We start from the raw sequence: 25100 nt of genomic DNA on the forward strand, positions 1-25100 counted from the left end.
AGATTTTGAATAATTTTGAACACAAATCTTCTCTTCTGGGGGTCCCTGGCATAAAACATTTTCAGATGGAGATCCTCGGCCAACAACTACATACTACATTTGGGGGTCCTTCACATGAAAAAGTTTGAGAACCACTTCCATTGTATTCATTATGCCAATTAACCCATTGAGACCGGGAAACAGATCTGCGTTTCATTTTTAGATTTCTTTGGGCTATTCAAAAATAGCAGATCTACAAGCTCATAGTGCGGCACCGAGAGCCGCACTACGAGCTTGTAGATCTGCTATTTTTGAAAAATCGTGAAGATGTGTGCTTCTGGCGGATTCTACAAATGTCTTCTAAATCCTAACAGTGTTTTTTGAGAAAAAAATTATGTTCCTATAATATCAGTGGTTCTCAAAACATTTTCATGTCAAGGACCCCCCATCTCAAAATATGTTGTTCCAGGGACCCCCAGAAGCAAATATTTGAGTTAAAAAGCTATTATTTTCAGCGTGTGGCACCTCTACAGAACGTAAATTAAGCATTCAAGGCGAGCGTTGCAGGAGAAAAAAAACACAGCCGTCTGACTCCGAATTTCCCCTAAAAAAAAAAGAAGGGCCAGACGGCTATTGGCACACACATTATGCTAATGCTAAATAATCCTGCTAGTATCGGGGGCAGGATAATTGGGCTGCCTCTCCTCTCCTCTCGCCTCATTTCAGCCCATTTGCTGACAGGATTACAGCCTATTATCCTTCTATGGCGACGATCTCCTTAGGTCTTCATGTGGCTAAACACACACACACACACACACACACAAACACAAAACAAACTGCACCGAGTTCTTTGACTCAGACTCGAGTGTGTGTTTGTTTGGGTGTGTATTTGCTGGTGTGTGTGTGTGTGTGTGTGTGTGTGTGTGTGTGTGTGTGTGTGTGTGTGTGTGTGTGTGTGTGTGTGTGTGTGTGTGTGTGTGTGTGTGTGTGTACTAGGCCTACTATAATTGTGAGAGCCAAATGTCCCCACAAGTACAGCAGAATTTGAGAAATAGACATTGTGTCCTGGTCCTCTCAAGAAAAACATGTTTTATGGTTAAAAAATGCTTTTTAGAGTTAGGCTTACAATAGGAAAAGATTGAGGACAGGGTTAGGATTAAACATTTAGAGGTTAGATTTAGGGGTTAAGGTTGGAGTTATCCAAGATTTTACTTGTCACACACTGAGAATAGCTGACCGACAAGCTCACAGCACGTCTCTTGTAGATTATATCTTTACATTTTTATCCCACGATTTTGCAACCCCATTATTTTCACCCAGTGCCAATTGTCTAAGTAATCCTGGGCGCTGCACTCCCTCTGCCAGCCTAGGGAGAGCCCGGAGCCGAGCTCATTGCCTCCTTCAATGCATGAGAGCTAGCAAGCCGCTTCTTATCACCTGACAGGGGGGAGTTTCCCCGGTAGGACGTAGCGCGTGGAAGGAACACGTTATTCCAACCAGTTCCTTTCCCCTCCATCAGGCGCCCCGGCTGACCAGGGGAAGGCAGTATAGAGACCAGGATTACTGGATGTTTGTGTGAGGGTAGGTACCCAAGGGGACACGGGGAGAACATGCAAACTCCACACAGAAAGGCCCTTTCACCAACCCCACCTAGGGTATGGGCACTAGGGCTGTCAACTTTCCTCAGAAATGATATTCGAATATTGGTCTTAAAAATTGGCAGATTATTATTATTATTATAAAAAGATATTTTTCAATTTTTTTTTGACAGAAACAATACAAAAAACAATGTATCGAGTGCTCGGATCCAATAAAACATACCTTTTGTTTGTTTTTATAACTTGATACATTGTTTTTGTATTGTCCCTGTCAAATAAATATTTGTTTTTTTAATATTCAAATATTAATTTTCATATTCGAATATACATATTTTCCCAATAATCGAGGAATATTCAATATTCAATGATTAATTCACCAGCCCTAATGGGCACTGAGGAGAGGACACGCCCCCAGCGCCCCCCCCCCCCCCCCCCCCCCGCGCGGGAATCGAACCCAGGACAAGGAGCTTGTAGATTGGCTGAAATGGCATTCATAAAACTGGCATCCTGTTTGGATGTCCTCACAAGTATAGCAATACAAATGTGTGCGCGAGAGCGAGCGTGCGTGAGAGCGTCATCATAGCACACAGCTGTGTGATTTCAGGTTATCATGCTCACAACAATCATGTGTCATTATGTCTCTCTCTGTGCGAGGATGCTTCAACAGAGATGAGGGAAATAAGGCCGGGTCATGTTTTTATTGAAAACCTCTCAGTCCTGAAGGGAGCTTCGCCAAACCAACGGGACGGCAAGATATTATTATCATTGCATTTCTAATTGGCCGTTCGTAATGCACCTTTCGAAAAACATTTTCTTGTCAAGGACCCTCAAATTGATATAGAATTTGGCCGCGGACCCACATCTGAAGAGATTTTGTGCCATCGGCCCCCATAAGCGAACATGATTTTTTGGGGGGGAAAATCGTCGATTTGAAAGCTCAAAACCGCACGAGCAATGTGAGGCATTGAGTGTGCAGATCGGCTATTTCCGAATAGCCTAGTATAATTTAGCGTTAAAGTTGTATTTCACTAATTTAGCTGGGGACCCCCTGCAAACCCCCTCACTTTGAGAAGCACTGAGCGTCACATAAACGCTGGGGATACAACGGGGGGGGGGGGGGGGGGTCAGGGGGCTATTAGTCTCACGAGCCTGACTGTTGCCTCCCACAATTTTCAAATGCTTCCGTCACACGGTCTGGAGGAACGGATGCTCTGAAAATGATCAGAGGATAAAGAGGATGCGACGCCTCCTCCCCGCTTCCGTTTCGTCTTCGTTTACAGTCGCGCAAATGTGTCCGATAGAGGCTATGCGCGTGGCATCATCGTACCCGGAAGTTATGCGGGAACGCCTACTGAGCGGCAAAAAACGACTTTCTGGCCTTGACATCCTACACAACCAAACAGAAAAGTCCTGCATTATGATTGTATCAAAGAACGTTAAACTCACCAACATGGCAGCTGTACGGCAAGCTTGAATTATCCTCTTTCTATGCAAAGTTCTGCAAAGTTTTTTGTTTCATAAAAGTAGGTTCATGTCGGGTCTCCTGTTATAATGAGGTTAACAGGCCCAATGTTGTATTTGAGGTTGTATTGCTTGGGTGTTTTAGATGGTTATTCATTTGATCGTTGTTTGTGAATTGTCATGTCAGTTTAGTGTCTAAGTCAAAGTGTACTATAAAGTTTCCGTGAAACTTTGTACGCACATCCCCACAAGGCCAAGGAAGAAATGGCACCCCCATAGGCCAAAACGTGAATCTGCCTGTTACAGCGCCACCATGAGGCTGATTTGAAAAATGTAGGGTGGCATTTCTTCCTTGGCCTAGTGGGGATGTGGGTACAAAGTTTCACGGAAATCGGAAGCTGCGTTCATGACTATTTACCAATGGATCAAAAATGTAAAATCAATGAATCATTAAAAAACGATAGAAAACAATACACTCATCTTTTAATTATTTTACAAACTAATAAAATAACCCTTGTTGTAAAAAAAAACAAAGATGTCCTTTAAATCCATATGGGCTGGGCTTCCTTATAGCATAACACTCAAATAAAGAAAAAAATCTATCACATATTTCGTGAATGGAAATGACAAACAGATGACAGCTTCCGTTCTCGGATTTCGGGAGGTGTAGTTCCAGACTCCATACACTAGCATTCGGAGATTGTGGACATAGATGTCTGGCTATGCGAGACTGGAAGGCTATTAACTAGGCATAAGTGTAATGGACATTTAGTGTGATTCCCTTACAAGAGGGCGTGGCACCTCATTGATTCAATGTCAGTGTGCACGACTGTACCAAGTGCCAGTTAGATCAATCTGCTGACTGAGACGGGCTTACAGAGACCAGCGCCAATTAGGCCTGTCACAATTATTACATCATCGCCTACTCACAATTATTTGAGATAATCGCATTTGTTTTGCATTATCGTCCTATTCGTTTCCATGTTGAAAAATGTTCATATATGTTCAAACAAGCCTAAAAGCCAAACAAGAAATATTATTTTTAATCATACCTTCCAGTGTTCAACGACAAAAACGCAACTAAATCGTTGATCGCAAAGATCTGTATGATAATCATCATGTAAAATGTCATCATTGTGACAGCCCTAATGCCTAAGGCAGGGCTACAGAAAATACTAAAATGCTGGATATTCAAATAACGTGAAAGTTATTGTACTTTAAGTTATTATTTGGCATTCTCATAAACAATAAATATGTTTTTATGAATGTTGGAAATAGATGTTTGAACAGCTAAATCTGCCCTGAACTACCCTCATAACTACAGTACTGTAGTTATGATGATTGTAGATGTGAATCATTGTCATTCGCTGATCTGCTCCTGTTTTCTTAACTCCAGTGTGACCAAGACGGTATCATCTGCTATAAATGCTGCAAGAAGGCTATTACAAGAAAATTCTATTCTTAACCAATACAACGGAGTCCCAATCTGGGCATGGCATAAGAGGTGAAGATTCTGTTGGGAATGTGAAGAGATTGGGTGTGTGGGGGAGGGGGCAAGGCTAGACTCCTGGGGGACCCTGGTCAACTGAATTATATACTGCAGGTTTTAAGTGTTTAACCCAATAAAACCGGGAAAGCCTGCATGTCATTTTACATCTGCTAATTTTGAACAATTTAGAAAAATCTTGAAAGTGTTTGAAAAATCTTGAATAAGTGCACGGTCACAACGCACTTTTATTTTACCTATGGGGCGGAATCTGCCAATGCTTTGTCAATGCAAATGCGTGGATTTGAGTGAAAGATGCGCAAGACCATGAATCCACGCATTTGCATTGACAAAGCATTGGCAGATTCCGCCCCATAGGTAAAATAAAAGTGCGGTGTGACTGCGCCCTTATTCAGCATTTTTTTAAACAAATCTGCTCTGGAGTCCCTGGCACAAAACATTTTCAGATGGGGGGGTCCGCGGCCATAATAAACATATCAATTTGCGGGTCTTTGGCACGAAAACGTTTGAGAACTACTGATTTAGAAGGCATTTGTAGAATTGGCCTTAAGTTCTTAAATGGGTTAAAGATAGGCCAAATATCAGGCTGATATAACTGAACAACACACACACAGGCCAAATATCAGGCTGATATAACTGAACAACACGCACACGCACACACACACACACACACACAGTCCACTGACCTTCTCTGAGGTGGTTGAGGGCCATGTTCTTCAGCGTGTTCCCGTCGACGGTGGGCAGCCCGTTGTCGGTGATGTAGGCGGAGGGCCGGTAGTTGACGTCCGACCTGGAGCGGTTGTGTCCCTTCTTGAAGGCAGAGTTGGACGAGGAGGCGGCGGTGGAAGAGTTGGTGCTGGTGCTGCAGTCCTTGGTGTGGGCGGCCAGGTCGTTGGTGGAGCGCGCGCGGCTCCTCTTGCCGTACCTGCAGTGGTGGGGAAAAAAAGTACTCAAATGTTTTTACATAAGTAAAGTATCAATACTGCAATGTAGAAGTACTCCGTTACAAGTAAAAGTCCGGAATTCAAAATTGAGTGAGAGTGCAAAAGTATTGGTATCAAAATGTACTTAAAAGTACCAAAAGTTAAAGTACTCAAATGTTTGAAAATAGCCTAGGTATAAAATAAGGCTAAAGTGGTTAATGTATGTTCTATAATGTACTCATTTATATCTGCAAAGTAACCAGTAACTAAAGTTTTCAAATAATTGTAGTGGAGTAAAAGTACAATATTTGCCTCCGAGATGTAGTGGAGTAGAAGTTAAAGTATAGACAATTGGAAATACTCATCAAAAGTGCACTTAAGTACAGCACTTGAGTGAATGTACTTAGTTAGTAGTTACTTTACACCACTTGCGTACCTCAGGCCCCCCACCATGCCCAGCCCCAGCACGCTGAACGCCGAGGGGGGCTGGTGGTCGGCCCAGGCCAGGCCCAGTGGGCCCACCTCGGGCTGGTGCTCCCGGGCCAGCAGGCCCCACACCCCGCTGGAGCTCAGCTTGCCCAGGGCCACGTTGGAGGCCTCCTGCAGCTGCTTCTTGGGCTTGGGCTGCCTGGAGCCCGGCTGCACCGCCTTGTCCCCCTTGTTGCTGTGGCTCTGGTTGTGGCCCCCCGCGTGGTCCGGACTCCCGGACCCCCCCAGGCAGTGGATGAAGTCCTCGGTGGCCTCCAAGGCGGGGCTTATGTCACCCACCGCGTCCAGCCCCTCTAGCCCCTCCATGACTGACTGACTGACTGACTGACTGGGCCCCGGGGCCGGGGCCGGGCCGGGCTGGGCCGGGCCTTCTCCTCCCCGGGCTGGGCTGGGAGTCTTTTTTTACTGCCAGACGGATTCACAGGTAGAGTCCCAGATCCCACATAGTGACGTTCAGATCTCCCATTTGTTCCCTCTGGTGGCAAAAAAAACAAAAAGATGGGGATAGGTAGGCCTGTTACAATTATTACATAATCGTCTAATCGCAATCACTTGAGATAATCTCAATTATTTTTGCATAATCGACATAATCGTCTCCATGTTGAAAAATGTTCACACATTTTCAAATATTTAAAAAAGCATATATAGCAGATATAGAAGCTTACAACGCGTCGTAAGCTTGTAGATCAGCTATTTCTGCTATTTTACATGTATAAAATTATTAAATATGTCAATCATTTCTTTGTATAATTACGTTATTTGTCATATCTGCCCTGTGCAATTTTTTATTACGAAGCCTAAAGGGCAAACAGAAATTTTATTTAAATTCACATGTTCCAATGTTCAACGCCAAACACACAATTAAATCGTTAATCACAATTATTTGAGAGACAATTAATCGTCGACTTAAATGTGTAGTCGTGAGTGGACAGCCCTCAGGGGCAGGACTGTATGACTATTTAACCCATTAAGACCTGGAACTGTGTCATTTTTAGATTTGAGCTAAAAAGCATTATTTTACACTTTGGGCTATTCAAAAATAGCAGATCTACAAGCTCATAGCGCGGCACCGAGTGCCGCGCTATGAGCTTGTAGATCTGCTATTTTTTTTAAATCGTGAAAATGTGTGCAAATCTTATGAATATATATATTTTTAAAGCGAACATTTTTAACTCAAATCTTTGCTTCTGGGGGTTCCTGGAACAAAATATTTTGATGGGGGTCTGCGGCCAAATACATATAATGTTGGGGGTCCTTGACATGAAAAAGATTGAGCACCACTGATATAGAAACATACGTTTTTCAGAAAACTGTTGGGATTTAGGAGACATTTAGAATCGGCTTCAGGTCTCAATGGGTTAAGTAATGTAGCTCCCCGTACTGACCTGTCTAAATCCAGTGAAGTGCCTGTAGTGACTGTTGGTACTGTATATATCCAACAGAGAGAGCCGGAACAGTGATCAGCAGTGGTCTGCAGTCCAAAGGGGAAGGCCGGCCCTCTCTCTGGCTGCTTCTTCTTCCCCTCAAGTCAGGGCTTTCATCCAGGGAGAAGAGCTTACTACTAGCTGCAGCAGGGGGAATGCCGTTGTTGGGGGAGACTTAAGCCAAAACGTGACACACACACACACACACACACACACACACACACACACTTTCAGCGGCCGGGGTTGCCAGAAACGCTGCCAGAAATGACACCGATTTAGGCAGAACAATTGCTCTACTTAGCTAAATACACATGGCTGGTTGGCTTCAGAGCACCAGCGAGAGAACTCTGACAACTCTGAGGGGAAAGTGGTGAAAGACAAATGGGGGAGGCAGGGAGGCAGGCAGGGAGACGTCAAGACTCGAGGGAGAGTCGATATTGAGGATCAGCTAGCCCCAGTTCAGACACTCGTCTCATGCTCAGATGGCACCGGTGTTGTCAGCTCTGATACGCTTTGTGGCTTCACTCTAATAAACAGAGAGAGAGAGAGAGAGAGAGAGAGAGAGACAGAAAATAGACATGGTCTGTCAAGGGACACCCAATACACAATAACAACTAAACAATACACCATATTATCAAATGGGGCGTGGTGGTATATCAGTGGTCTCAAACTTCTCCGTCTTCCGTCCACCCCTTTTACAGCGGTGGAAAAAGTACTAAAATGTTATACTTAAGTAGAAGTATCAATACTGCAATGTAGAAATACTCTGTTACAAGTAAAAGTCCGGGATAACAAATTTACTCGAGTAAAAGTAATAAAGTATTGGTACCAAAATATACTTAAAGTACAAAAGTAAAAGTAGTCATTATGCACTATGTCCCGGCCATTTCGCACGTTTTCAATGGAATAAAATGTCTAAAATTGTCTAAAAAGATTCAAATGGCCGAAATATATATATATGGCTGAAGTGGTAAATGTATGTTCTGTGATAATAATCTAAACCTACAAAGTAACTAGTAACTAAAGTTTTCAAATAATTATAGTGGAGTAAAAGTACAATATTTGCCTCTAAGATGTAGTGGAGTAGAAGTAAAAGTACAGAAAATTGGAAATACTCCAGTAAAGTAAAAAAATACCTCAAAATTGTACTTAAGTACAGTACTTGAGTAAATGTACTTAGTTACTTTACACCACTGTATGTATGTAATACAGTACAGCACCCACTTAAGTGAAAGAATACTCTTAAACAACAACAGTAAGTTACTTGGCTGGGCGAACTTTAGCCAACCCTGAATAGCGAAATGTATAAACAAACAGTCTAAAAACCTACCTGCCCATACGTACTGTAGTAGTACTGTAGTGTCCATTAGCTTTAAACCCTCATGTATCATGGCCCAGAAAGACAGCAGCATACAGTAGAGCATCCCTCCCTGTCTGTCTGACAGATGATATTCATCAGCTAGCATGGTGCTGCGCTGCATGGGGAGAAGCACCCAGGAGGCGGGATGGGTGGAGTTCACTTCACACTCACACCATCCATCCATCCATCTATCCATCCATCCATCTGCTCACATCCCGCTGTGTCTCTCTCTCTCTCTCTCTCTCTGTGTTGCCAGATTTTGCGAGAGAAATAAGGGTCTATGAAAACAAGCCCAATAGAAGCGACTATTAGGCCCCGTGAGCACTTTGAAACCTATATCCATCGGCTATTTGAAAATAGCCGATCCACAAGCTCACAATTGTGAGCTTGTCGATCTGCTATTTTCAAAACTTTTTTTTTTTGTTAATGTGGAATATTTTTTAAACGTTTTAACAACACACGTGTTGTATGGGGGGTCCCTTGCCCAAGCCCAAATAAACAACTACACTTAGGAACAAGCCCAAATAAACAACTACACTTAGGAACAAGCCCAAATAAGCAACTACACTTTAGAGACAAGCACAAATAAGCAAATCCACTTTAGAAACAAGCCCAAATAAGCAACTACACTTTAGAAACAAGCCACTACACTTTAGAAACAAGACCAACAAACCGCGACTACCACTGTTTACAAGCAACTTTACAGAAAAACAAGCCCAAAGTCGCTTATAATAAGCAGACATGGCAACGCTGTCTCACTCCCCACATTATGATGCAGCGTCTGCCCTTGCCAACTCTCTCTCTCTCTCTCTCTCTCTCTCTCCATATCTCATTCTCTCCCTCTCTCCCTCCCTCTCTCTCTGGTATTGATTTCCCTCTCTCGTCCCACTCTGAACAGTCCAGCAGGGACTTCCACTTTCCTCCACACACATAAATTATTTAGAGGCCATGACATCACCGCTAGCCAATCGCCATGCAGCATTTTACTGATTCGGTGTGTGTTTGTGCGTGTCAGGGGTTAGGAAATTAGGAATTTTTTTTAGGGGGTGGGGGGGCACCAAATGCCTGTCCTGCCACTCCTGGCATCCCTACTTTTTGGGGTGAAAAAATATTTTTCAGAAATAGTGAAAATAGCCGATCTATAACCTCCCAACATGCATGCAAGGCAACACGTTGTGGGGTTTGTAGATCGGCTATTTTCACAAACTTCCATACAAGCGAGTATATGGGGCTTTAGTGGTTATGTTTATATAGCCTTTGACATTGCAGTGACAGAAGCCAGGATCAGTCAGAGGGAGCCATGTCATACTGGAAAATAACATTAAAAACATTACAGATATCATACAAGACAAGTCCTTATGGCAAATTAAAGTAGCGCAATGAATCAACATAGTGAAGAGCTGTGAAGAAGTGTGAGCTCATCAACCATGAAGACTTGGCATAAAAATATGTGTGTGTGTGTGTGTGTGTGTGTGTGTGTGTGTGTGTGTGTGTGTGTGTGTGTGTGTGTGTGTGTGTGTGTGTGTGTGTGTGTCAGATTACTAATCACTGGCTGATTATTAGTCAGCCAGGGAAGAAATGTGTGATACCAATTTTGTACGGCAAAGTATGAAATAGGGCTTAAGTGGTTTATCAGATGAATAGATTTAGTCCAAAAAGAAATGTATGTATTCAAATGTGTTAAATCAATTTGTTTGTATGTAAAAAATATTTTTTTTTAAAAACACGCTTCTTGATTATTTGATTTTTTTTTTTAAGAGAATAATAATAATAAATATAGCTGCAAGCAGCGATAATACGGGGCCAGTGAATAGAGAGAGAGAGAGACATGGAAACGGAATGGATTGAAGAGAGAGAGAGTGACATGGAAACAATAGATTGATGAGAGAGAGAGATGGAAACATAATGGTTTGATTGGACATCTCAACCTACTGCCATTAACAGGATTCGAACTCTCAACCTTCAGACTAATAGGCTGCAACACTACCTATAGTGCTATAGCTTTGTCCAGGCTGATATTGTCTGTTGAAGATCATAAACTCTTGCCTTCTTTCATGAACCAAGCCCCTGTTTCACTAACACTAAGATCACTCGTTCACAAGCCATTTACCAATGAAGAAATTGTACATCTCCTCAGAACCAAAACTAATGAAAGTAGCCGATCTACAAGCTCACAAACCATGAAAAGTTGTGAGGTTGTAGATCAGCTATTTTCAGAATGAAGTATGTCATACGTAAAAAACGTACTCTCAAATAAGCATTTCAGGTTATCTTTACCATTTGCACATGTATTCATTGATACAGTCATGTTGTTTGCAATTCAACTTAAATTAAGTCTACATCAAGTGAGGCTTGAACTGGCGACCTTGAGATTGTGAGGCATTCATTTAAGGGAGACGCCATTGGCCCAACAGACAAGTAACTGTGAAAAAGGAGATCACACAGATGATACAGTTTCACGCAAATAGCTGAAAAATCCTGGGTTTAAGTGTTTTTCAAACTGCTCAAAATTGCGGACAATCTAAGGGCGGAGCTTAATGGTCAAATCGATACGTGTGTTCCTCATGAGTCAAGGTACATGTGTAAGCAAGTTTCACGACTTTCGGCCAAACGAGGCATGACTTATGCCTGTTTAAAGTCTGCATTTTCAAAAAATTGCTATAGCGCCCCCTTTTGGCCAATTGGAGTAAGATTGGTTTTAGTGATATTTGGAATGACCCTGTACATTTCTGCAAAGTTTCAAAGAAATGTGAGTCTGCATGTATGTTTTAGGCACAGATGAATAATTTTCATAAAACTGTAATAGTTAAAATCTATCTCCTCCTGGGATTTTTGAGCAATCTGCACGAAACGTTTACCACTTGAACTTTGGACCTCTGCCTACAAAAATTTCGAACGGATTTTCCATAAGTGAAAAAATGCAGAAGTTAGGAGCCAATGACTGTTTTTCATATAATTCAAAATGGTGGGAGATCTAAAGGTCAGAGGTCAAAAGTCAGACCACGAAAGTTGTCGGGCATGAAGAGACGCATGTGTGTATCGAAGTTTCATGGTTGTAGGTCAAACAGGGCATGAGTTGTACCTGTTCAAAGTTGGCACTTTCAATTGAGTGCTATAGCGCCACCCTTTGACGAATGAGTGTGAGAATTATTTCTTGGTAGTTTTTCATGAGCATCTACCATATGGCCGAGTTTCGTAAAAAGCGTATGCACGGTTAAGCCAGAACTGGCAAAAACAAGTATTTTTCAAACTGCTCAAAATTGCGGAAAATCTAAGGGCGGAGCTTAATGGTCAAATCGATACGTGTGTTCCTCATGAGTCAAGGCACATGTGTAAGCAAGTTTCACGACTTTCGGCCAAACGAGGCATGACTTATGCCTGTTTAAAGTCTGCCTTTTCAAAAAATTGCTATAGCGCCCCCTTTTGGCCAATTGGAGTAAGATTGGTTTCAGTGATATTTGGAATGACCCTGTACATTTCTGCAAAGTTTCAAAGAAATGTGAGTCTGCATGTATGTTTTAGGCACAGATGAATAATTTTCTTTAAACTGTAATAGTTAAAATCTATCTCCTCCTGGGATTTTTGAGCAATCTGCACGAAACGTTTAGCACTTGAACCTTGGACCACTGCCTACAAAAATTTCCAACGGATTTTCCATAAGTGAAAAAATGCAGAAGTTAGGAGCCAATGACTGTTTTTCATATAATTCAAAATGGTGGGAGATCTAAAGGTCAGAGGTCAAAAGTCAGAGGGTGAAAGTTGTTCAGCATGAGGAGACGCATATGTGTATCCAAGTTTCATGGCTGTAGGTCAAACAGGGCATGAGTTGTACCTGGTCAAAGTTGGCATTTTCAATTGAGTGCTATAGCGCCACCTTTGGACGAAAGATTGTGAGAATTATTTTTTGATCGTTTTTCATGACCATCTACCATATGGCCGAGTTTCGTAAAAAGCGACAGCGCGGTTCAGCCAGAACTGCGAAAAGTGGCAGAAGAAGAAGAAGAAGAAGAAGAAGAAGAAGAAGTGACAGAATACTGCCAATAACAATACGTGTACAGAGCAGAGCTCTGTCCCCGTAATAATCAAAGATGATGGATAGTTGCAGCTCTGCTGCCATGACATGAGTATGTGATGATTCATGACTGATCCAACAGCCTCTCATCATAAGTGACCTTGACTCAGTGATGACACATGGAAAGACAGCCTCGTGACCAACACCACAGGGCTGGACAATTAACCCAAAATATAATAACACACATTTAGATGAACCTAGAAACCATTTCATCTTGTTCATGTAGGTTAATCGAATAAATGAGAATGTTTTAAAAAATATATATTTTATGATGCCATAATTCTGCCTACAATAAACAAACTATACTCCATGAAAAATGCCACGTGTTTGTGTTTTGTTTCCAATACTAGCAGACAGCACTCCTTAACAGATTGTTTAATGACAACATATTAAAGGCATCAAAATCGGTTTAACCACTGTAAACCTTAGCTCTGGTCCATATAGCGTTAGAAGGAGTTCTCCTTAATGCTATATGGCCCTGCGCTATGCAAAACCTATACATCACATCCGGTGTTTTCAAAATAGCCGATCTACATGCTCACAACGCATCACAATAATAAAGTAACTGGAAGAGTGGGTATCTAAACATTGTGGGCATCCCAATGATAAATTGGCTATTATTAGTATTATATTTTATTTACAAAATGTAAAAGAAATTGGAAAATGATCTCAATGAATGTAAACGTTTGAACGGGTTTGAACATTTGACATAATAAGGCCTAATATTTTTCAAAAATTGCTAGAAAACCTGTGGATAGCCAGTCATTATGTTGAAGGGTAAATTACAGTCTGATAATGATGAACCGTGCATGTTCAAAACCATGTATACTTTACATTACTTCAAGTTCAGACCATTTTCCAAATTCTTTATTTTCTTTTATTACATACTAGAGTTTCGGGGGGCTACGCCCCCCTCAACCCCAGCCGCGCACGGGGCCCAGCCGTGTGTATATTGGGGGACCCAAATCGCCGGAGTGAAACTGTGGAAAAGTTTTTTTGAAAAAGGAGAAAATGTGAAGAAATAATATTTCTTATGTTTCAGGGGGTCCACAGGGGGTCCGCGGACCCCCTGATGGTCCACTGACCCCCTGTGGAGTGTTGGGACGCGCGGGGACACCCCTGGAACATTGCGGACCATTTCGGTGTTTTTTTTTTTTTCATGAAGGTGGTTGCTTGTTTCTGGCGCAGGCTGTGCAAACCTGGCAACCCAGCGCATGCTGCCGCACGTTTAAGTGGCGTAGCGTCATGAGGGTCAGTGGGGCCGTGGCTCGGTCAGTGAAGACCCTGTAGTGCGGATGATATGTGGCATAGAGGGGCAGATTGTAAATCCACAGAGGAAACATCCGTGGGCTACCATTGGTTCAGCGATGTGTGCGGTCGCCCTGCGGCCCCTCCTCCTCCACCAATGTGCAGTATTGAGAGCCCTGACGTCACAACAATTGGAGCGATGGGCACTGCACTGTGGTTGGTTAGGGTACACCTAGGGCCCAGGTAGAAGCCAGTTAAAGCCTGCATGGGCAAACCCAGTTAGGACCCGCCTTGGTCCCACATAAACATGGCTAGTTGGGGCCCACCTAAGGGCCAGGTAGAAGCTACTTATAGCCTGCATGGGCATCGCAGTTGGGACTGAAGTGGATGCCGCTGACATTGCTGACATGGGGTCCATATGGTTTAGCCCACCTTGAAACCATATGGGAACTACGCTGGCATGCTGGCTGTAATGCAAACGCTGCATCATACCTGCAGTGTGTAGTTTGATGTTGTGTGTGTAGCAGATATACCTGCAGTGTGTAGATCAATGTCCATAGGAAAGTCAATGCCCAGCAGTTTTTTTTTTCCCCAGCAGAGTTTCTAGTGTCTCTGTGTCTCTCTGGAAGAGGTTGCACATGAACTCTGCAGCCGCACTGAGGCGCTCCAACACAAACACTCTGACATTAAGCTGCTTCACACAACAAACATCAGCACCACGCTGCTGTTTGTCCAAAAGACACAATATCTGCTCTCCCACCGACGTCATGTGTTCATTTATCGACAGCCGTACAGACTCCTTTTGACACATTTTACGTCGTTTATCCAGCTCTCACTGACTCTCCACATCGGGCTGTTATTTTGCTGCGATCAAGTCAACGATGTGAGAGATTAGCTATCACAGACGGACGGACAGGGGGTGAAACATAGTCTTGCGGCATGCCTTTCGGCCTGGCGGAGACAATAAAAAAACGAAAGTAAAGGAAATGGCCATTTCTGCAACAGAAGTAGTCAATAAACTATGCTATGAAAACATGGGCCACATTGGCAAAGAATGTAAGAAAGAGGCAATCATGTAGAAAATAGCCGATCTCCAAGCTTACAAAGCCTCTGAACGTGAGGCGTTTCGAGCTTGTAGATCGGCTATTTTCACAATATTTACTTGTGGAACGGAGTCAAACAGAATGGGGGGGTCCCAGATCAAGTACGTGTATTGGGGGGGGGGGGGGGGGGTGCGGCGTGAAAGGGTTGATAAACACTGCTGTAATCGGAGCGAAATTATCTGAAATTACTACATGCCCATAATGCAGGCTAACATGCGTTGCACGGGGCGGTCCTGCCATTACGTTAGTTACTGTAGTTGCTGTGGAGCTACATCGTTCTCCAGAAGACACACACAAACATACACCATCTACAATGGACGAACTGAGCAGCAATATAGACATTCACCACACGAACGTGCATTGTTGACAAAGTGATTGCACAGCCGCTGCAGGCATGACAACCAGGTTAGCGTTAGCGACATGGCAGCTATCACAGCGCCCTGTCCGTCGTGCTGCAACTGCCTGTGATGGCTACAGCAGTAACAGCAAGCTGTCTGCGATGCCATTGTCTGGAGACTGCTCTTAGCGTGACACGACCAATGAGAGTGAGCGCTGTAGTTGTTGCTAAGATACGGTGGCGTCTCTGCCCCATAGCTTGTAGATCTCTCACACATGATTGGCGTAGGCTGCGTTGCCAGGTCTAACTTTGTGTCTAAGCAATGGTCGGCTGATTTTTGCGCGCCTTTGGGCTCGTTTGCATTGTGCGCACGGCAGCGCTTGTTTAGCGTACGTCAGCGCGACGTGGCAACGGACGTGGCAACGTGAAAGGTGATTGGCTGGTGAAAAGAAACACCCGACGTTACACCAGAAATGGTGCCTGGAGAAAATGGTGACCAAAAAAAAAGTTTGGAAAAAAAGGAAAAAACCCCCGCAGCGGCTGCGTGTTGTTGTGGTGATGAGGTCGTGCGCACGGTAAACGGTACGAAGCTGCCTCCCCTTCCGTTTTGTCCGACATTTGGTGAGTAGAATTAATTATGTTGCGCGGTGGAAAAGGTGTATTGAGCAGTGAGATGTCCCCTACGCGAGGCGTAAATTCAGCGCGGCCGGCGTGGCGAGTCAGTTGGCGACATGTGGTCTGGCGGTGCGTTGTTTAGTCGATAACAGAGCTGTGGGGTGTGGACACCGAGGGTGCGGAAGTTGGTCGCCATTTATATAGTTAGATTGGGGGGAAAATAGCCAAATAAACATTGAGATGGCCACAATGTTAATGTGTCCACTCTGCCTGTATGTATCCAATATCAATAATGACCAGTGGTGTAAAGTAACTACGTACATTTACTCAGGTACTGTACTTAAGTACACTTTTGAGGAATTTTTACTCTACTGGAGAGTTTCCAATTTCCAGTACTTTTACTTCTACTCCACTACATCTCGGAGGCAAACATTAAACTTTTTACCCCACTACAATTATTTTACAATTACAATTACTTTAGTTACTAGTTACTTTGTAGATTTGGATTATAATTACAAAACATACATTAACCACTTCAGTCCTATGATCTACAAGCTCTTGTAGATCTGCTATTTTCATAATATATATATATATATATATATATATATATATATATATATATATATATATATATTATATATATATTATATATATATATATATATATATATATATATATATATATATAATCTAAATCTACAAAGTAACTAGTCAGTATAATTATAATTAGTATAATAATAAATCATATAATTATAGTGGAGTAAAAGTACAATATTTGCCTCTGAGATGTAGTGGAGTAGAAGTACAAGAATTGGAAATTGGAAATACTCAAGAAAAGTACAAACACCTCAGAGTTGTACTTAAGTACAGTGCTTAAGTAAATGTACTTAGTTACTTTCCACCTCTGATCATAACAACCTGACAGCTGATATCAGCAGGCTAGTTAGCCGCTATGCTAACGTTAGCCTAACTGTCTCATCCCATCCTTGAAACAAAATGCCATTTCAACCACGACACCACACATCCTTTACTCACTTAGAAGTCTATTTCTGACAATAATATCCTCTGGTAAAATATATATAAATATATATAGCAACAAGTAGTTGAAAAACAAAACGCTTCTCACTCACCTTTTATTCTGTTTACAAATATTATGTTTTTTTTTTCATGGCTAGAGTGTCACCGCAAATGTCATCCTGAGGAAACAGCAGCGGCACCGGTTTAAAGGTTCCGTGCGTCAGCCTGCTGCTGAAGTCAAAATGCTGATGAACACAGTTTGGCTCCAAAACTAAATGTATTAGTGGTATTAGGCCGGGGACCCCCATTTGAAAAGATGTTGTACTAAGGGACCTCCACAAGAGAGCATGTGTGTTAAATTATTGCAAATCTTAAAAGGATCCCTGGTTAATAAGCTTGATATGCGTTAATACATTATAATTGCCCTATAACTAAAATACAAAATAAATAAAGTAAAGTAAATATTTCATTTATTTTAGAAAAAGTTTGCCTTTCACCCGATAGGGACAACTCCCGTTGCAAGTTGATGATGTCATTTGTCCATGTGTCCATAGAATGCATGTGCTAACTAAAAAAAAAACAAGTTAATACTTCCTATGGTTGATATGAGCATCAAACAATATTTTAAATACTTTCTGCATTCCACATTCCATATAGGGCTGGACCATACATGGACAAATGACAATAGCAACTTGATTAATTGATTGAAACCTTTATTTCAGGGAAATCCATTGAGACCAGGGTCTCTTTTTCAATGGTGCCCTGTGTACAAAAAGACATTTACAACAGTGGTTTTACACATGTGACAAGGACAACAAGGTACATATAAAAATAAAAAGGTTGCAAAAGTTATATATTAAAACCATATATTACACCAAGCAGGCGCATAGATCTTCTTCCAATATAAGGTCAGCTAAAAATCGCTGAAAAATAGCAAAAGAAACAAGGGCATCTAACTTCAGCTTTTCTTGACATTCGTTCCATATATATGGAGCATATACACTGAAGGCTGTATCTCCAAGTTTAGTACTGGTTGTGGGCACCTTCAGCAAAATGTTATTATCTTGAGATCTGGTACCAGGACTTGAGGTATTGGGTTCTAACAGGTTTGTCAAATACAGGGGCAGTTTGCCAAGTAGTGCCTTGTATGTAAACAGGGAGACATGTTGCTTCCTTCTAAGAGCCAGGGAGGACCATCCTACTGAGGTGTACAATGTACAGTGATGAGTCCTGAAACCTGCACCTGTAATAAAGCAGAGTGCACTGTGATAGATTGCGTCCAAGGGTTTTAAAGTGCTGTCTGCGGCATGCATGTATAAAATATCTCCATAGTCAAATATTGGCATGATTGTAGCTTGAATGACCCTCTTTCTGTTTTCTTGAGAAAAGCAAGATCTATTTCGGTAGAGGAAGCCAATATTAGGCTTAATTTTCTTAGCTAGATTTGTTAAATTTAAAGTTTTAAAAGAAAAGTCCTCATCTAGCCAAACCCCTAAGTACTTAGAAGATGAGACTTGCTCAATCTGTGCCCCCCTCAACTCCCTTGCAACGGGAGTTGTCCCTATTGAGTGAAAGATGAACTATTTCTAAATTAAATTTAATCTTTAATATATATATATATATATATGTATGTATCATTATCACAATGAAATGGTTTTTAAAAAAAAATGTTTCTACATACCTTTTTACATTACATTATAACAACATTACAATTTACAATGTAGGCATTTAGCAGACTTACAGTAAGGCAAGGTGAACACAAGGAAATACATCAAATGCATTGAGACAGTGTGTAGATCTGCTATTTATTAATAGCCAACATATCAATGGATAAAGTGTTTAAAATGTTGAACTACTTTTGCAGGACCCCCCCCCCCCCCTAGCAAAAAAAAAGTACTTGAATGTTTTACCTAAGTAAAATAAGCAATACCACAATATAACAATACTCTGTTACAAGTAAAAGGCCTGAGTTCAAAATGCTACTTGAGTAAAAGTACAAATGTATTAAAGGGACAGTTCACCCCCAAAATGACTTTTTTTCTATCGATTAGTCACCCCATGGAGACTTGAATTTATGGATATTTCTTTGTTTTTGTCACATTCCTAAGCCAATAATTTGACGACCAGTGGACCGGTAGGTGACACAAAGGAGACTCTTTGTGTCTCCTATTCACCTGTTTCCTAGGCTGTGTGTTTTCCACTTCCTGTCGGATTTCATTGGATATCATTAGTCATCTGACCAGTTTCATTGGATTTCATTGGATCAAATCGACAGGAAGTGGAAAACACATAGGAAGTGGAAAGCCTAGGAAACAGGTGAATACCAGAACCGCTGCCGGTCATCAAATTATTGGCTTAGGAATGTGGCAAAAAACAAAAAATATCCATGAATTCAAGTCTCCATGGGGTGACTAATCGATAGAAAAAAAGTCATTTTGGGGGTGAACTGTCCCTTTTAATGTATTGGCATCAAAATATACTTAAAGTACCAAAAGTGAAAGTACTAAAATGTTTGAAAACAAGACCAGGAGACCTGGTTCTGCCAGACCTAGAAGGAACAAATTCCTAGTAGGCAACACACCTACAAACCACTTTATAAGTGAAAAGTATAAATCATTTAAAGGCATTTTGTGTGTGTGTGTGTAGCATTTTGTGTATAGGGGTATTTGGTTGTAGATTTGTGTATAGGCTAGACTAGCAAACCTTCCAGTCTGATTACATTCACCTGTCCCTTGTCAGTCAGTGCACAGAATAGGTTCTATGCACAGCATCCATATTGCGAAGACATTCACAGGTGTTACCAATGATACTAATTAAGGCTCTTTTCCACAGTGGTTCTCAGATTTTTCAATTTCGACGACCCCCATAACTCTGAGAGTGTACAAATGGAACCAAATGGACCCTTTGTACACTCTCAGAGGCACACACTCGTAAGGGGCCATTTGGAAACCCCTTAAGGAACCATGAGGGTTCCTGGACCAAAATTTTAGAGCCACTTGATGTAGCAGAGTGTTTCCAGTGAGCTAACGTGCACAACATCAGCACCCTGACTCTGTTTGACCAGAATGGAACAGAGCCTTCATTAGTATCTCACAACGTTGTGAGCTTGTAGATCTGCCATATTCAAATAGCCTATGTATAAAATAGGGCTAAAGTGGTTAATGTATGTTTTATTATCTGCAAAGTAACTAGTAACTAAAGTTTTCAAATAATTATTATGGTGGAGTAAAAGTACAATATTTGCCTCTGAGATGCAGTGGAGTAGAAGTAAAAGTATTGCAAATTGAAAATACTCTAGTAAACTAAAAAGTAACAACCAAAACAAAGCACAGTACTTAAGTACATGTACTTGGTTACTTTCTGCCACTGCCCCCCAAGGACCCTTGGGGGTCCCCGGACCCCACTTTGGGAACCAATGGTGTGGAGAAAACCAAGGCGAAGGCATGTCTTCCCCCTAATGGGCAGAACTAGTCGTGCTTGAAGCTGGCCCGGCCTCCCATTGTGCCAGCGCCAGCAGAAAGAGAAACATTATCAAAGTCTCTTTCAGGCCAAGGAGACAGAAACACAGTAATTAGGGAGCTGCCCTCTGTTCTGCTCAAAGCTGCGTTCCAACCACCCGCCAATCAGGGGCGGAAAGTAACTAAGTACATGTACTCGAGTACTGTACTTCAGTGCAGTTTTTTTTCAGGTACTTTTATACTTGACTTGAGTATTTCCATGTACTTCTACTACTCCACTACATCTCAGAGAGGTAAATGTTGTACCTTTTTTTTTAAACTCCACTTGATTGTTAAAAAAAACACTTTATTTTTATTTTCCATGTGTAACAGACAAAAAACATACATGTTATTTATCCAACCCCCTCACCCTCCCACCAAGGTCATAACAACAAGACAAAAACTCCACTTCATTTCTGACAGTTTTAGTTACTAGTTGCTTTGTGGATTCAGATGATTAGATAATTAATCCCATTATTAGTTTAAAATCTTCAAGACTTTTTCAAAAATAGCCGATCTACAAGCTCACAACGAGTTGCCATGTAACGCATTGTGAGCTAAGCTTGTAGATCAGCTATGTTCTAATACCGGAAGAATAAAATAGGGTTTAAAGTGCTTCATGATCAATAGTTATTGTCCCGATAAATGATTCTGAAATGGGCATTCTGCATAATGAGTTCTTTTACTTCTTTTTTTTATGCCTACTTTTACTCAAGTACATTTTTTTAATACAGGACTTGTAACATGAGGACGTACATTGTGGTATTGATACGTTTACTCAAGTAAAAATATCTGATTACTTCTCCCACCACCACTGCCGCCAATCTACTGCTCATACCCCCACCCCTAACCACAAGCGCCTCCTTGCCCCCCGCCCCCCCTCTCCCCCGGTCACCTCTCTGTGTGCTCATTGTCTGACGTGTTTTTTTGTGTTTTCTGCGGGTTTATTTTTTGGTTAAAAAGCCCCCTCTAATGAAGGAGGGGAGGGCCCGCTCGGGCCCGGCCTAATGGGCTCAAATATGTCCCTCTCTCCGGGGCATTGTTAGAGGATAATGGCCTTACGAGTCCCAGCTGTAAATGTCCAGGCGCCATATTGGGTTTGACCTACAAAGGGCCTCTCTCCATGTGAACCTGGAACCCAAGGACCTTTTGGCTCCAAAACCAGGAAAACACTTTGCTCTTTGGTTAAACTTGATTTGAATTTAAATACATCTATGGACTGCTTTAATCATTTTTATATTGTTTCTATATTGTTTTTTTCTCAGCATTATCTAGAACTTTGAGGTACATTTTATGTATTGTATATATGCACGAAAAATGGTTATTGTTTATTAGCTTAAAGGGATAGTTCAACCCCAAAATGACTTTTTTCCTATCGATTAGTCATCCCATGGAGACTTGAATTCATGGATATTTTTTTGTTTTTGTCGCATTCCTAAACCAATAATTTGATGACCGGCAGAGTTTCCGGTAAGAGACACAAAGAGTCTCCTTTGTTTCTCCTACCGGAACCGCTGCCTACCGGTCCGCTGGTCATCATCAGTCATTATTGGTTTAGGAATAAGACAAAAACAAAAATATATCCATGAATTCAAGTCTCCATGGGATGACTAATCGATAGGAAAAAAACAAAAAAAATAGTGAACTACCCCTTCTGTATTGTGGGGAAAGCTTTCGCAGGAAAATAGTAGATCGACAAGCTCACAACGCGGGGCGTTGCGTCGCGTTGTGAGCTTGTCGATCTGCTATTTTCGAAAGCTTTCCCCACACAATAACAAAAAACAGAAAAGAGATAGAGCCCTGAGAGACTCCGCTCAACCATATGGGGTTTAAGTGGTTAAATATTTTATAATCATATTTATATTATCATTTAACATTTTTGAACAAAATAGCAAAATGTCACATGGAGGTGCCCACTATTCCTTAGTGCCCACTCTTCCTTAGTGCCCACTCAGTGCCCACTCTTCCTTAGTGCCCTCTCCTCTTGTATACATACGGCTGTATCCAGGCTCCAGACGTCCTCTCAGACTGAGTGCTTTGCCTGACTATTAAGGGCTGCTGATATTGCAAATAAGAGGAACAATCAAACACAAGGCCATTTTTGTCCACCCCCCCCCCCCCCCCTCCCCCTATCATTTCCCATCTAGCAGCACTCTCCTCATCCCCTTCCCCTGACCCGTGCACTTCACTCTCTCTCTCTTTCTCTCCCTCTCTCTCTCCATCTATCTCTCTCTCTCTCCCCTTCTATCCCATATTGCCTATTTTGTTACCTATTTCTGTATTATGATCATAGTCTCCTCCGGTGATGACTAAATTATGATTAGGTTTTGAGGATGGCACTGCTTTCATCTGTGTGTAGTGTGCTGCCCAGCCTCTCTCTCTCTCTCTCTCTCTCTCTCTCTCTCTCTCTCTCTCTCTCTCTCTCTCTCTCTCTCTCTCTCTCTCTCTCTCTCTCGCTCTCTCTCCCGCTCTGTCTCTCTCTCTCTCTCTCTCTCTCTCTCTCTCTCTCCAGACAATAGGGCCGCTACCTCTGCTCGCTCGCCCGCTTTTGAAGAGCAGAGTGCTTGCTTTGGTCCCCATGGAAACCACTATTTATGTGTGTATAGGTGGGTGTGCCTGTGCCCACGTGCACGCGCGTGTTTGTGTGTGTGTGTGTGTGTGTGTGTGTGTGTGTGTGTGTGTGTGTGTGTGTGTGTGTGTGTGTGTGTGTGTGTGTGTGTGTGTGTGTGTGTGTGTGTGTGTGTGTGTGTGTGCTTGTAATACTATACTGTACTTGACTTGACAGGGCCAAATGTCCCAACAAGTATATTAGAATTTGAGAAATAGACAAGATAAATGGTTGTTTTATTGTTTTAAAAAAAGGTGTTCTGCTTACATTAAGGAAAAGATTCAGGTTGGGGTTAGGATTAGGATTAGACATTTAATGTAGAGGTTATAGGTTTAGGGGTTGGGTTTAGAGTTGTGCCATACGTGTGTGTGTTTCTAAAATGCAAGGTAGCCTCTCTCTTTGTTCTACTCTCCATACAAAGTAAAACAAATTTCACAATATTGTGTTGTGTCTGTGAAAGGACTTGGTTCATAAAGAGAATCTATCCTTACGTACAGGCCAGCCGTACACATTGCATTACAGTATGTACTGCATTGTATGTAATATATATATATATATGTGTAACAGAGTGGTTCACTACCTCAACCTGATGGCCTGAACCTCTAATATCTCCCCCGAGCAATAAAGAATTCCCTTTGGCTTAGCGGTTAAGATGTTGGCCTTCCACTTGGGAGGCCCGAGATCAAATCCTGGGCGTTGCATATGTATGTGCTGTATATGTCTTACTGATGCATTGAGTACAATGGGCCACGATGGAAACAAACCCTGGGGCTTTTTGTGTTATCCTTTTAGCATAACCTTTGACCATACTGTTAAGAAATCAATAAACCTTTACAGGGCAGACAGACAGACAGACAGACAGACAGACAGAGACACACACACGCACACGCACGCACGCACACACACACACACACACACACACACACACACACACACACACACACACACACACACACACACACACACACACACACACACACACACACACACAACCTTATTATCGGCCTCTCTCTCAGCCAGATAATACATCAGATGCAGATCAACTGACTGACACACGTCCTATTGTGGTCGCCATCATCCAATCCGGCGCTAAGCACCGCCGTTCCCATTCAAGGGGAAATGAATGATCCCGGGCCTTCCTCCATAGCGCCCAAAGCCATCTCTCTGCGGCGGCAGCGGCGCTTTCTCTCTCTCTCTCTCACACCGGGAAAATGAGTCTCTCCCTTCTCTAGGACCCAAAATCCAATTACGGGGGCACAATGGCAACAGGGCTCCCTGGGGGCTTTGAGTCCCTTTTAGGAAGGCAAACAGAGGAGCCCCATCGGTTGCCCGAGTGGAGGAGGGCCGCCCCCTGCGCTCTCCTCTGGGTCGATCCCCTCGTCACATTAGTGCGGTGGGCTTCCATCTGGGCCACGCCAGTAATCATGAAGAGGGTCCTCATCATGACCCAGGATGACGCCTGGAGGATCATAGCACTGTATGCTGACTAGGGTTGCCAGATCTGCTTATTATAATTTCCCCACAAGATTTCATTTGAAAATAGCTGACGCGTCGCGATCGCGTTGTAAGCTTGTAGATCTGCTATTTTCAAATAGCTGATGTATATGTTAAAGTGCTCATGTTGCCCATAGTCGCTTCTTTTGGGCTGGTGTTCCTAGACCTGGTTGCTTGTTTCTCTCACAGAATCTGACTGGCAACACTGTATGCTGACAGTGACACACATGGTGTACTGTACATGCATGCACATGCACATGTGTAACAGAGTGGTTCCCAACCTCAGCCTGATGGCCTTAAAGTCTCCCCAGTGTTAATATCTCTTTGGCTTAAAGGTTAAGATGTTGGCTTTCCATATGGAAGACCTGG

At 42.4% G+C, this 25100-nt stretch overlaps 1 protein-coding gene across 2 annotated transcripts in view; it reads right to left on the reverse strand.

The window, feature by feature from the left end:
- plekhm3 (pleckstrin homology domain containing, family M, member 3) overlaps positions 1–17312 on the reverse strand; it is an 86752-nt gene extending 69440 nt beyond the window's left edge. Inside the window, exons 1-4 of one of the 2 annotated variants that reach the window (XM_084084350.1) lie at positions 17246–17312; positions 7343–7907; positions 5905–6432; positions 5232–5470 (exon numbers count right to left, since the gene is read on the reverse strand). In XM_084084350.1, coding sequence (XP_083940476.1) covers positions 5232–5470; positions 5905–6263 — 598 coding nt within the window. In that variant the 5' untranslated portion in view covers positions 6264–6432; positions 7343–7907; positions 17246–17312. Of the gene's footprint in view, positions 1–5231; positions 5471–5904; positions 6433–7342; positions 7908–8711; positions 8844–17245 lie in introns of those variants that run through there. The other variant, XM_084084351.1, reaches the window with a different exon arrangement.
- Between the last annotated feature and the right edge of the window lie 7788 nt (positions 17313–25100).

This window comes from Gymnoscopelus microlampas (assembly GCF_963454915.1).
Source record: "Gymnoscopelus microlampas genome assembly, chromosome: 17".
NCBI lineage: Eukaryota > Metazoa > Chordata > Actinopteri > Myctophiformes > Myctophidae > Gymnoscopelus > Gymnoscopelus microlampas.